At 35.6% G+C, this 14,608-nt stretch overlaps 1 protein-coding gene across 1 annotated transcript in view; it reads left to right on the top strand.

The window, feature by feature from the left end:
• The window catches only part of RNF11 (ring finger protein 11), a 30,924-nt gene extending 16,826 nt beyond the window's left edge, over window positions 1-14,098 (top strand). Inside the window, exons 2-3 of the mRNA XM_039319831.1 lie at window positions 7,330-7,493; window positions 11,725-14,098. Of these exons, the coding sequence (XP_039175765.1) occupies window positions 7,330-7,493; window positions 11,725-11,896 (336 nt within the window). The 3' untranslated portion in view covers window positions 11,897-14,098. The remainder of the gene's footprint in view (window positions 1-7,329; window positions 7,494-11,724) is intronic.
• The last annotated feature ends 510 nt before the right edge of the window (window positions 14,099-14,608 follow it).

Here is a 14,608-nt window from a genome sequence, read left to right as displayed (position 1 = left end):
TGCAAACTTTTTACAATAAAAGATTCCAGATTGCTGCTCAAGATATTATTATTTTAAAGGAAATTCCACCTAAAATTTTAAGAAGCAGAAAAGATTTTGCTTTTCTAGCAAATGAACTTAAAGCAAGACAAATGCCATTTAGATGGGAGATTCCGATGGGCATTGTTTTGAGCCATGCGGGGACACGTTATAGACTTAATACAGTTGCTAAAGCTAAGGAATTTTATAAAACGGTCCTGGGTGCAGGCTCACCTTTGCCCATGATGCACAAAGTCCTGAGTGATAAAGAGATGGAACAGAAATCTGAAGATATAGGTGCGATGACTGCTGGACAGGTGGTATGGATGTCTCAAGCAGAGGTTAAAGAACAGAGAATGACCCGTGCAGCACACAAACGTAAAGAAAAAGAACAACAGAAAAAAGAAAAAGAAATCAAAGAATCTACTCAGCAAATTGTTTCAGTGCCGGTGGGAGGAGCAAGACCCAAAAGCTCTGCAACATATTCTTCAGTAGCAGAATTTGAGGGGATCTTCTCCAGGCTTAAGGCCAAGGGAGATGGCAAAGCTCCTGACCTGGAATGTTAATGGATTAAATATTCCTCAAAAGAGAAAAAAAATCTACCATTATTTGAAACAACACAACAATGATGTTATTTGTTTGCAAGAAACTCATATTACATCTAAAGACCAAAAATACTTAAACAATCCTCGTTTGGGATCTCATTTTGTATCTCCCGCCCCTGGGAAAAAAGGGGGTGTGGTAATTTATGTTAAACAGAACTTATCTGCTACCCTGTTAGAATCAGATCCTCATGGAAGATATGTTATGCTTGAACTTGGTTTATATGGCAAGAAAATTCTTATTGTGGGGTTGTATGCACCAAACCAGCAACAGGAGCAATTCTATAGGTTGCTACATCAGAAAATAACTTTGTTGGACTATAGATCTGTGATTTTAATGGGAGACTGGAATGGTGTCTTAGACATACAAAAGGACAAAAAAGGCTCTTCTACCTTTTTTAAACAGGCTAAACTACCTAAAGCCTTCTTTGACATGAAAGAAGATTGGGAATTGAGGGACTATTGGCGTGAACGTAATCAAGAAGAAAGGGACTTTACCTTCTTCTCAGACAGACACCAATCTCTTTCAAGAATTGATTTCTTTTTGATTACAATAGACTTATACAACAGGGTGAAGAATGTAAAAATTTTTCCTAGGATATTGTCTGACCATAGTCCAGTATGGATGGAACTGTTTGCTGAGAAAGAAGACAGGAGATCCTGGAGGGTGAATGAGAATTTATTCAAACAAGAAAAAAATGTTCATAAATTAAAGGAATGTTTAAAGGAATATTTTGCTTTAAATATGAATAAGGGAACATCAATGTCAATGGTGTGGGATGCAAGTAAAGCTTTTATGCGTGGTATCTTGATAAAAATGAATAACTCGCATAGACAGAAACAGACTCAGAAACGTAAAGATTTAGAAGAGGAGATTAAATCAAAAGAGAAACTTTTAATTTCAAATCCTTTAGACGAAAAGGTGAAAGGAGCTTTAAAACTGTTAAAAACACAATTTAATATGTTGATGGCTGATCAAGCTGCAACCAATTTATTATTTATGAAACAAAATATATTTTGTAATGCTAATAAACCAGGGAGATGGCTGGCTTATCAGTTAAGAAAGAAACAGAAACAGAGGAATATAGATAAAATAAATTATAATGGTAAATTGGTTTATCAGAAAGAATTGATTAAGAAATCCTTTTTAGAATACTATCAAAAATTATATAAGAGTGCCAATATTCAAACTACAGATATAAACAATTATTTAGGTAAAGTTAACTTTCCTAAATTAACAGAAGATCAGGAAAAAGAGATTAATGGCTTAATTACTAAAGAAGAAATTGTTACAGCTATTAAACAATTGAAATTGGGCAAAGCGCCGGGTACGGATGGGTTGACATCTATCTATTACAAAACTTTAGTAGAAGAGATGACTCAACCATTGTGTGAATTGTTTAATAACTTATTACAGGGTTTAGAGATCCCTCCATCTTGGCGTAATGCATTTATATCATTGATTCCAAAAGATAATCAGGATCTTACATTGCCTAAAAATTACAGGCCTATATCTCTTTTAAACGTGGATTATAAAATCTTTGCAAAAATTTTAGCTAATAGGTTTATGGGGATCTTGCAGCAGTTTATACATAAGGATCAATCGGGTTTTATAACTGGAAGGTATATGAAAAATAATGTTAGACAAATTATTAACTTATTAGAGTATCTAGAAAAGAATAACCAAGTCTCTGCAGGCCTGATATTTTTGGATGCTGAAAAAGCCTTTGACCAAGTGAATTGGCAGTTTATGTTATGTTTAATTAAGGAGATGAATTTTGGACAAAATATATTACAAGTATTATCTAATATATATCAAAAACAGACTGCTCAACTTATTGTAAATGGGGGTTTGTCAGAGGCTTTTGTAATAGAAAAAGGAACAAGACAGGGATGCCCGTTATCTCCGTTATTGTTTGTTTTAACATTGGAAATTTTGTTGATTAAAATTCGGGAGTCTCAAGAAATAAAAGGAATAGAAATTAATAAAAAAGAATATAAATTAAGAGCCTTTGCAGATGACTTGGTTGTTACTCTGTCTCAACCTACCTGTTCGGTGGTAAAATTATTACAATTGATTCAACAATATGGATGTGTTTCTGGTTTTAAAATTAATAATAATAAGACCAAAATATTAGCTAAAAATATGACTAATGGTGATAAACAGGTTTTAGTTAACTTAACAGATTTTGAAATTGTTGATAAGGTAAAATATTTGGGGGTCACATTATCTGCTTCTAATGCAAAACTGTATAAAAATAATTATGAAAAGCTGTGGATGGAGGTACAGAAGGATTTAAAAAACTGGAACAATCTACAGTTATCCCTTATGGGTAGAATTGCAGTTATCAAAATGAATGTCCTGCCAAAGTTTATTTTTTTGTTTCAAATGTTACCTATTTTAAAGAATGAACGTAATTTAGATGAATGGCAAAAAGGTATTAATAAATTTGTTTGGGCAGGGAAAAAACCAAGGGTGAAACTTAAAATAATGCAAGATTTTCGTGAGAGAGGAGGACTCAAGGTACCAAATATGAAATTGTATTATGATGCTGTAGTATTAACATTGATCAGCGACTGGGTGAATTTAACAAATATAGAAATACTTCATTTGGAAGGTTGGGACTTACTTTTTGGATGGCATGCCTATTTAATATTTAATAAAAAAGTGGATTGGGTTTTTAAGTCTCATATTATAAGAATCTCTTTGCTTAGAGTGTGGAGAAAGTATTATAAAAGTGACTTCAAAATACCATTATGGGCTATACCTCGGCATGCCATAGAAGGCATAAGGAAAGGGGTTAATATGGATATGGTCTCTTATGCACAGTTACTTAGATGGGATGGCCAAGATTGGCAGTTAAAATCTTTGGAAGAATTAACGCATGAAAATTTAACTTATTCATGGTTCCAATACAGACAAATAGTGGACAGATGGAAGATGGATTGTAAAATGGGCTGGCTTAGAGAAGATGAAGCTCTTTTAAAACAAGTAAGAGATCAAAGGCCAACCCATATTAAGAGAGTTTATGGGGTTTTAGTGGAATTGGACTCAGAACCTGAATTAGTTAAAGATTGTATGATTAAATGGGCACAGAATATTGGTGAAACGATTTCAATGGATACCTGGGAACTTATTTGGATAAGAAATGTTAAATTCACACAAGCGCAAAATTTAAGAGAGAATTTTTATAAGATGTTTTATAGATGGCACCTTGATCCAAAGAAAATGTCTATTATGTACCCTAATCTGCAGCCGAAATGCTGGAGATGTGGACATTTGGATGCTACTTATTATCATACTTGGTGGACGTGTAAGCATATAAAAGCTTTTTGGATTAAGATATGGTGGAATATCCAAAGAATTTTTAAACGGAGGGTAAAATTTACTCCGCAATTATTTTTACTAGGTATTGTTACTGATTGTGATGCTAAGGAGGTTATATTGATGTTAAATTTGATTACAGCCGCTAGGCTGTTAATAGGGCAATATTGGAAGAAGGAATCCTTGCCTACTTTGCAAGAGTGGTTTCACAAAGTTTCGTATCTGGCAGAAATGGCAAAGATTTCGGCTTTTTTAAAGGAGCAATCTCAAGAGAAATTCTTTGCAGTATGGGAAAAATGGATAAATTTCATACAATATAATTTGGATATGGAAAAATACCATTTAGCTTTTTTATAACTTGTAATGATTGTTTTTTCCTTCTTTCTTTCTTCCTTTTTTCTTTACGTATTATTACTTATATATATATTTTTTATATATATGTTCTATTTTTCGTCTACTTTTTTCTTTTTTCTTTCTCTCTCTCTTTTCTTTTCCCTTTTTTTTTCTTTTTTAGTATATATTATTCATTTTAAAGCTTATGTTATGCATATTATTATTATATATATTATTATATATATTATTATTATGACTTTTATTATTTTTATTAATTATCTTATAAATTGTAAACGTTATTTTTTAAAATTTGTTAAATAATCCTATATTCAGTTCTGGGAAGTCGGGGGGGAGGGTGGGGTGGTTTGGGAGGGGGGGGGATGTTTATTTGTAAAATTTTTGAAAAATTTCAATAAAAAAAAAAAAAAAAGAGGAGAGGCGGAGCAAAATTGGCCAACTAGTCTACGGGCAGAAGACGAGGAAAACCCATTGTGGATTCTCCACTCGGCATGCTGGAGAATGATCCAACTGCAGCTCCCACATCAGCTCTGATTGATTCTGATTTCTTGGAAAATATAGTTTCAGTATTCGCTGCTTATTCCTCTTGATAACTTTACTTTTTCTTGAATTCCAGTTCCAGAATACCTCTTTTTAAGAAAATAATAAGAAATGATGTAATCAAATAAAAAATAGTTATGTTTTTATGTCTCGGGACTTTAAAACACGTGTGAGGCCAAATGAAATATAGTACTGGTGAATCTGTTCAAGCCTAAACCTGCCAAATCAAAAACACACAGTGCAGAGGTACAATGGGGAACCCTGGAGGGGAGAGCTGATCTACTATTTATTTCTCCATAGGCTAATGCCCAAATTCTGATTTTACATATCCCGGCCATCGTAACAAAGTAACTGCCCTAACCCTAACTTCCAGGAGAAAAGCCCCCCCCCCAAGGAAAGGGGTTCATCCTCTTGTAAGGAATCTTTTCCATCAGTCAACCCTCAAATTTATAGAGGTTTCAACATAAGATACTACCAGCACTGCATTTAAGTTGTGGTCCTTGTTGCTCTTTAACTAGGTTTCTGACTTGTAAATGGAATAAAGGCCCACCAAAGAGAGAGTGTCAGCAAATTTAACAAAGCCCTCTGAAGCATGTTAGTTGTTCTCTTCTGATCAATAAATGATCATTTCGAGGAAACAGACAGATGCAGAATGTGGACACTTCTTTTCGTTGTCTGTAAACAACATCCTCTATAGATTAACCAATACTATCTGGCATTTGTCATGTTATTTGTCTATTCCAAAAATAAGGAAAAATATTAATACTGCCAGCACGTTAATATTTGACCTTTGTTTGAGAATTATATTTAGTTTACAAGTTGGTGCTAGACATTTGGAATTTCACCTCCCCATCCCATTTTTTACGCAAGAGCAAGGGACGCCTGGGGGGAAAAAATCATTTCACAGCTTGGTTTTAGCCATTACAAATAATCCTCAACTTACAACCACAATTGAGTCCAAAATTTCTGTTGCTAAGCAGGACAGTTTTTAAGTGAGTTTTGCTCCATTTTACGACCTTTCTTGCCACAGTTGTTAAATGAGCCGCTGCAATTGTTAAGTAACATGGTTATTAAATAAATCTGGCTTCCCCATTGACTTTGCTTGCCAGAAAGTTGCAAAAGGTGATCACATGACTCCGGGACACTGCGACCGTCATAAATAGGAGCCAATTGCCAAGTCTGAATTTTGATCACATGACCATGGGCATGCTGCAACGGTTGTAAGTGTGAAAAATAAGTCATAAGTCACTCTTTTCAGTGCCACTGTAACTTTGAGTGGTCACTAAATGAAAGGTTGAAAGTTGAGAACTACCTGTATACATGAATAGCTTTATTAATATAGCCAAGCAGAGCACTTGTAGGAGGCCTCTTGTAATGCATGTTATTGATAATGAAGCAGCTTTCTTTTAATTATTAAAGCAGCTGTATCTTTTGTAACACTTGCATGGCTTTTTTAAAGAGGTTTTTGCCCCTTGGCTGTTGTGGAGTGGGGTGTGTGCATGCAAAGAAAAGAACATCCATTGAGATGTGTCCAATTTATTGCTTTGAGGTGAGGTTTTATTACAAATTCAACTTAACAAATGGAACTCATTTTGAAAATACTGAACTAAATTAAAACCCACTGAAACTACAAAATAATGACTAGGTAGCATATTCCAGCTACTTAGCATATTTTAGTTATAGATAAATTCTGTTAAGAATGTAAACTTTTTTCTGTGATTTGTTATCAAGCATGAGATGATAGCCAGTTGTCTGGCATCTATATCTTAGCTGAAGTTTTGGTATTCCAGATTTATGCTATAGTATATCATCTTATTTGCTTTTTCAATAGTTTTAGGGGATTTCTCTCATGTATTTCCTAAGCAGCATGAACGAGGGATGTTTATGGGGCAGAGAAATCTATTTAACTAACAATGAAGTTTTAATTAGACACTATATAACCTTTACGTTCTTGTTTGCTTAAAAGGTGGATGTTATCTTTTAACATCCTTCTTCCCTTGATGTCAGTATAACTATACAAAGCAAAATTGAAAAATTCATCAGTGACAGCTTCTCCGTATTGGCAGAATAAAAGTGAATCAATTAGCCAAGCCTGCAAGTAGATACTCATGTCAAGTTTGTACATCTATTTAATTAACCCATAGAGTCAAAATTAAATTGTCTTTGCAAAGAGCAGCTTGAAACAAATTCATGCCAGCAATGACAGAGGAATTGCTGTTTATTCAATTTTCTTTTTATTATTAAACCAAAGAAAAGAACTGTCTTGTGAGTACCGTATTTTCTGGTGTATAAAACGACTCGGCGTATAAGATGACCCCCGACTTTGGAGAAGATTTGCATGGTTAGAAAGTTGTCTTATACGCCAGAAAATACGGTAACCTTCCAGCAGAAAGAGAAATTGAAGCAAATAATTTCCATTTCATTTATGTCATCAACTTTAAAAAAGCCTATTTAACTGTTTTTCTTTTCTTCCCCTATCCTCTTTCATTTAAGGAACAAGTTCCAGTTTACCATCCAACACCTAGCCAGACCCGCCTAGCCACCCAGCTTACGGAGGAAGAACAGATTAGAATAGCACAACGGATAGGCCTTATACAGCACCTGCCAAAAGGAGTCTATGATCCTGGAAGAGATGGTTCAGAGAAAAAGATCAGAGAGTAAGTTGAAGAAGTGCCATTTCTGATACTGTGTTTCCCTGAAAATAAGACCCCCCAAAATAAGCCCTAGAAAAGTGTTTGGGTGCCTGTGGAGTGCTTGGAGAAGCTCCACCCCCTTCCCCCATCTGCCTCGTCTTGTGGCGGTGGCATGGCGCAGTGGGCTATGCAAAGTGGGCCAGGGCCACGCAGGCTCCTGCTGGATGGGGCTGTTGGTGCCACTGCTGCGAGGCGAAGCAAATGTCCCCCGCCCAAAAAATAAGACATCCCCAAAAGTAAGACCTACCGCCTCTTTTGTGTGTGTGTGTGTGTGTGTGTGTGTGTGTGTGTGTGTATGTATATATATATATATATATATATATATATATATATATATATAGAGAGAGAGAGAGAGAGAGAGAGAGAGAGAGAGAGATGGGTCTTATTTTCAGGGAAACACAGTAGTAATCTCACCTAAGAGATGGCTTTCACGGGCTTTTCAAAAATCTTGTTCCTTGTTTACAATTTTCTTCACCTTCTCAGATTCTATATACTGCTTTTCTCTTGTCTTTCTTTTTTTAATGGGAAGCAGATGTTTTCTGGGATGCTTCCAGACAATAAATATCTTCGTTGTGCATTGCCCTGACTGTTTTTTTAAACAAAATTTTACAGTAACTCCAGATGATTTTACTTTTCTTCTGAATTCTTTCCATGTTTTCTCACAACTTCTGGATTTTATTTTTCCTTACCACAGAAAAACTGTTGTTTTTGAAAAAGGGGTGGAAGTAGCTGTACATTTTCTTCTGCGTAGTGAAATGTAAAATTTAAAACAGCCTAATCATTCTTATCTCTTTTTTACCTAAAATCGTCTTATCATTCTGTATCTCAACAACCTGTTTTATATTCATGCATTTATGCATAAATGTTTTATATTTATGCACTTATACTTATACAGAAAGCCGGAGACCATAACTTCTTGTCCACCTTTTGACATGAAAGCCGGCTGAGTGACTTTGCTCTGGCTTTTACCTGACAATAATGAATGTTGTAATCAATTTATTTCCAGGGACAATTCCCATTCATGCTGATATAAACTGTGTAGCAACAAACAGCTTTTCAGTGCATGTTTTTTTTTACAAGTATAACACTCAGTTGTGCTAATGGGATTAAATCTTTTCCATATTATCATTCAAAGCAGATATGCCACATAATTACATATACTACAATAATAATAATGGACTGGAATACAGGAATGTAGCATTACTGATAGAAATTGTTTTTCAGAGATTGTGTTGCTGCAAAAGGACAGAACATTGTTGCATAATATTTTACAGTAATCATGTGTTTGGAAGTACATTTCTAGCTGTTAAAGCAGTTTACAAATTCAAAGAATCTGTATAGTATGTTACTGATTTCAAAATCTTTTTCTTACAGCCTATGATTTAAAGTTATTAAAATAGAAAATAATACTAGAAAATGTCCAAAAGCCAAAATAAATTTTATAGATCATAATCTATAAAATCTTGTCAACAGGAGCAAAAATCTACAATAGAATACTATCTATTTTACGTATATGTCTGTATACTGATAAATGTATGGTATTAAGCTATTCTAATTTCCCCTAAATATCTATTTTGGGGATTCAGACACTATTCATTTGTTTATCCCTGTATTTATTCAATTGATACGTCAATCCATGTAAAATAACTGATTCTGAACAGCTAACAGTTTTAAAAATCAGCCAAAAACTCAACAAAAAATATAAAATAAATAGTCAGAAGCCATCAGTACAGATGCAATACAGATATTTCAACAACATTAATTCACAAACTGCAGCAGACACTTCAGTCTTCAAGCCAGGGAACATAGCCATTTCTTCATACCTTGCAAAAGGCCATTGGGGTCTTGTCTAATTTGATATCTGAGGAGTAAAGTAGGCCTAATAGAAAAGGCTTCCTTCTGAGTCCCACCAGATGACACTTTTTAATGGATGGGACCATAACATACCTTCTTGCCATAATTGATGGGATGGGTAGATGTGATTGGGGAGAAGCAGTCCCTCAAATAACCTGGCATCAGGTCTCGGAGAGCTTTATTTGATAAGCACCAGCACCTTGTATTCAAAATGATACTGACAGCCAATGCAACTCACAAAGCAGAGTTATGACATCCATAGATTAAAAAGTGCTTATAACTGCCAGTATTTTGTACTAAGTGCAGATCCTGGATGCACTTCAAGGGCAGGACCAAGTAGGGCAAATTGTAATAATCCGTCTGGGAAGGAAACCCCCCCCCCCATCTACAAAGTTATGGAAAAGTTTTCCAAATCACAATCATTTCTGTTTTGTAAAGAGAAATAGCACACTATGTGGGATAGCGTAATCCCATAGTTCTGTGTGGGATAGCGTAATCCCGTGCAGAATGAGAGATGGAGAATCCCAGAACCAGGAGTGATAGAACCTAAGCCACTCAGTCATATTAGGATTGGATTGAAGCCTGTTCCACCCCATCCAAATCCCCACAGGCTCCAATCCTCAAGATAGAATTTCCATGACATCACCTGGACAGCTCACGGTGAAGATATCTCACCCTATGCCAGTGTTTCCCAAACTTGACAATTTTAAGGCATGTGGACTTCAACTCCCAGAATTCCACAGCCAGCAATGCTGGCTGTGGAATTCTGGGAGTTGAAGTCCACATGCCTTAAAATTGTCAAGTTTGGGAAACACTGCCCTATGCCATTGAATGACCTCACTAGTGGCATCATGTAAATGTTAAACCAGTCTTGAGAGAGTGTCATACCCAGGGACATCTTCCAATGCAGGGGTATCTAGGATGGCATTGGTGACTGTTGAAAGAAGGAATTGGCAGAAATAGTAGTCCTGTTTCCTTCTCTGATAAAGAATTCTACCAAATTCTGGTTCATTGACGTAGCATGCTCATTTGTGAGAAATGAATTGTGGATTTAAACCATCAAGAACAAATTCAGTGATTTGGAATTATCAAATGTAAACTCCATAGAAATATTCCTGGAGACTCTGAAATGAACAGTGCTAGAAAACCCTCCAATGTTACTGACTTGAAGCTACTTGTCTTATAGGAATAGGCCAATATCAGATTGTAGTTATACCTGCTATGTTAGTGCAATAAGTTTTTTAAATCTAAAGGGAGATTCATCTTCTCATATTGGAACATCGTATGTTGAGTGATTTTGTTTATTTATTTATGAGACTTATATACCGCTTTAAGTGCGAGCACTTTCTAAGCGGTGTACACCAGTAAGCAATGTATATATATATATTTACATTGCCCCCAACAATCTGGATCCTCATTTTACCTACCCCGGAAGGATGGAAGGCTGAGTCAACCTTGAGCCGGTGAGATTTGAACCGCTGACCTGCTGAACACAGTCAGCTAAAGTGGCCTGCAGTACTGCACTCTAACTGCTGCACCACCTCGGCTCTTGATGAATTAAACAAGCACAAAATACTGAGTGAACAAATAACAGTGAGTTTCTTTACATATATGTAGAATCCATATCACGTGTGGATGATGCTATGAAAAAACAACAACTGAATATCCAAAATGTGATAAATATTTTTCACCGAATTGTTCCAAGGCAATTTCAGATTGCATAAATGGCTTATTCCCCCTATTTTTAACATTGAAAAATCGGCAGTATTTAACCCAGAAATGAAGTAACATGTATTAGCAAAACTAAGATTAATGTTAAGTGCTTTATTGAGTTAAAAACTCACTAATAATAAAATACAGAACATTTCCAAGTGGCTTGAGAGGTATGCACTCCTCCCCAAAATTTAATTCTCAAAAAGAAATTGGGTAAGCAATGCTATATTAAATAATTAAATTATTCTAAATTACTTAAACTGAAATTGCAGATCTCAAAAACATGAAATAAAGGCAGTCTGTCTTCAATGAAATTATTATCCGTATTAATTAACATAGATTCTGCAGCAGAATTATACATATACTTATTGAACCCTGTACTCAGTGCGGTTTACTATGAAATAAATGTGCACAGATTTGCAGCCTTAATAGATTTCACATGGATTTCCAGAGATTAGAATGTAATACCGTAATAACTTCTAGAAGTTTAACACCAAAGATTTAGCAAAGTAACAACTTTAATGTGTATTAGAAAACAAGTTCACAAGATTTTTCTCCCTAATTCCATGAGCCTATTTCTATACAGTTTGCATTTTTTCCAGCTTGTTTCTCTTTGTTTTTTTTCTAGGTGTGTCATCTGTATGATGGACTTTGTTTACGGAGACCCTATCAGATTTCTGCCCTGCATGCATATTTACCATCTGGACTGTATAGATGACTGGTTGATGAGATCTTTCACATGTCCTTCTTGTATGGAGCCCGTTGATGCCGCATTATTGTCCTCTTATGAAACTAACTGAGCCAGAGTGTCTCTTCTGACCTGTCAAGAAAACATCATTTTTAATGGATTATACCTATTGTTCTACCCAAAGAACCAGTGATTAGTAAACAAAACCATGCACCCAAAACGTTCATTTCCTTATAAGACAATAATTTACAACTAGCTGCAGGTAATTGATAATGAGAGGGAGGAAGAGACATCTTTTAGGAAATACATAGGATGCTATTTTTATGTAAAGCCTTGATCCAGTACTTAAAAATAGTTTTACTCTTCATGAAAGCCTGCTAGCACACCCACCCAGAGGAGTTGTGTGGAGGGTAATAGTAGATGCTAAATATTAAATTGTGTGGACTGAAATTAGCAAGCTACTCTGCTCAAGCATCATTGACTCACACAAGAGTACTGCCATGGGAAAATGTATTTGGAGAGCAGAAGCAGTGTGAGATACATACATGTACTTGACGAAAGAGAAAGAGATACCAAAACATCCTTTTCTCTTAAAGAAAAGGGTCTGTCTGCTCAGATTGCTCACAGGTTTCTGGTATTTGGGTCAATGTTCTATTTACAAAAAAAAAAAAAAAAAATCCTACATTTTTATAACACTGGCACAAAAATAGTTTTAAGCTTGTTTGCACAATTCTTTTTTTATCCATTGGAAATGGAATCCATTTTGCCTTAGGTCTTTTTAAATAGCATATTCTTATGTTTGGGCTGGCTCTATGCTTGAAAATCAGTTTATTTATAACCTGTTGTACAAGTACTATATGTTGTTTGCAGGTAGGATTCTGTGGACTTCAAAAATATGTCCTAGCTTATAAGCAAATGTGAGATGCACTATCTCTTTTGTATATGTGGCATTCTAAGGTTGAGGTATTAAAGAAAAATCAGAAAACAAACCAGGGTTTTGCCTCTCTAGGCTTTTCTTTCCCTGCCTCATTTTTTTGCCTAAAGTTTGCTGGATTCAGACACCAAGATCAGTGTTGTTATTGACAGGTAAAGGCAGAGAATGGTGAACATGGAAGCATGCTAAAAGATCACCTATATCACAAAATTTGTTTAAATAGCCTTCTTACAGCAAGTATTACATGGAACCATATAAAAAGGATACTGCATCTCTCATTCTTGTAGTTCTTAGATTTGAAAGACCAGACTGTGTCCCAGTCTATGTAATCAATGTATCTTGTATTTTGTTGGCTGGCAAAGCAGTCTGTCAAGCAGGTGTTAAATAATCTATATGTTTTGTACAAAATTGCAAAAAATTGTATTTGGCACCGAATTACATAGGACTGATCAAGTGAGTGAACTGCAGCTGGGAAGGGCTGTTTCAAGTATTTGTATGTCTGAAATGACCAAAAGGTGCTTGCAAAGAAAGTCATGCAAAGAAAGTGTAGTTATAAAAACAGCTGTCAATTTAGCATGTGGGGCTTTGTCCTATTATGTGTTCTTTAATGTAATTTTATACATTTGACTTAAAGACAATTCTTTTAATTTAGCATGAGATACAGGCTCCAGTTAATAGCGCTGTATTATGAGGACCGGCCTTGTTTTAACACATGATTTTAATAACTGTATTTAAACAAACTGCTACACTGAAGACTGTACGCTTAAGAGAATAGAGTAATTAGATGTCAAATAATTTCTACAAGGTTAGTAGTATGCACACATCTGAAATATGACTTATTTCTTGTTCTGCAGAACCTTTCATTCAGATGTTTCAGTCCGTATCCAAAGTGAACACTCGTTTATTCATACAGCTCCTATGCAAGCAGATTTTCTCTCCAAATTATAGTGAGCAAGGCATACTGAGCATGATCAGAGTTAGCCTTAAAAATGAAAAAAAAAAAAAAAACAGGCTGGGAAAGAGCTCCCTATTTGCCTCTGCCACCTTTGAACCTATCTAAGTACCTTGTTTGCAATTCTGCATCAGATACAGATTGTTCCACTATGACTGATGCATTGAAGAAAGCAATTTGAAGCAAGTACCATGTTAGACTAATTTGCATTTTATAGGAAACTTTTTAGTGCAACCCTCTTCAACTGTTCTTAATTCCTAGAAGAGAGATAAAAGGAAATTGTGCAATATTTTCAGAGTAAATCATACTACCTTGTCATTCCATATTTTTCCCATAAATGTTAATGTCTATCTTGTTAAGTATTATAGCCAGAATTTGTTTCTTTTACCTTGGATGTTAAATTGGCAAATGAACCATTTTTAAACACATTTTTCATGTTCATTGTTTTCTTTCTGTGATTCCTTGTTTAAAATGCTAGGAGAATAGTATTGATTTGCTGGGAATTTTTGTCCTTGTACATCTTAATTTCTACAACTGGGTGTGTGTGGGGAAACATAGACAACCTATTCTCCAGCAGGATGGCTGTAGAGTCCAAATGGATGGGTTCTATGACGGCCTTCCTGCCTGGCAGACTGGGTAAAAACTTCGGCCACACCCCTTCCTTTGGGCGTGACCCCAGTTTTGACTCAGTCTCGTAGCCTGGTAGAAGTGCGAGAAGCAGCTCTTAGGAAAGAAAGAGATTTCATCAAAAAAAAAAAAAAAAAGAGAATCTCTTCTTCCAGTTTTCCTCCCCTTTCTTTCTGCATTAGCAAGCAGGGATCTCTGGCAGCTGAATAGGACACCGACGGACTCCCAGCCAGGATCGTCGGAGTGGTGAGAAGATCGTCAGGGCGGTTAGCCAGGGGGGCTCGGGCCGGTCACTGGGTCTCCCGCGGATT

This window comes from Crotalus tigris, unplaced genomic scaffold (assembly GCF_016545835.1).
Source record: "Crotalus tigris isolate CLP2741 ecotype Arizona unplaced genomic scaffold, ASM1654583v1 scf7180000023617.9722795, whole genome shotgun sequence".
In the NCBI taxonomy this organism is placed as follows: Eukaryota; Metazoa; Chordata; class Lepidosauria; order Squamata; family Viperidae; genus Crotalus; species Crotalus tigris.
Note: the sequence above shows the minus strand (reverse complement) of the source record. Positions and strands in the feature narration are given on the sequence as shown.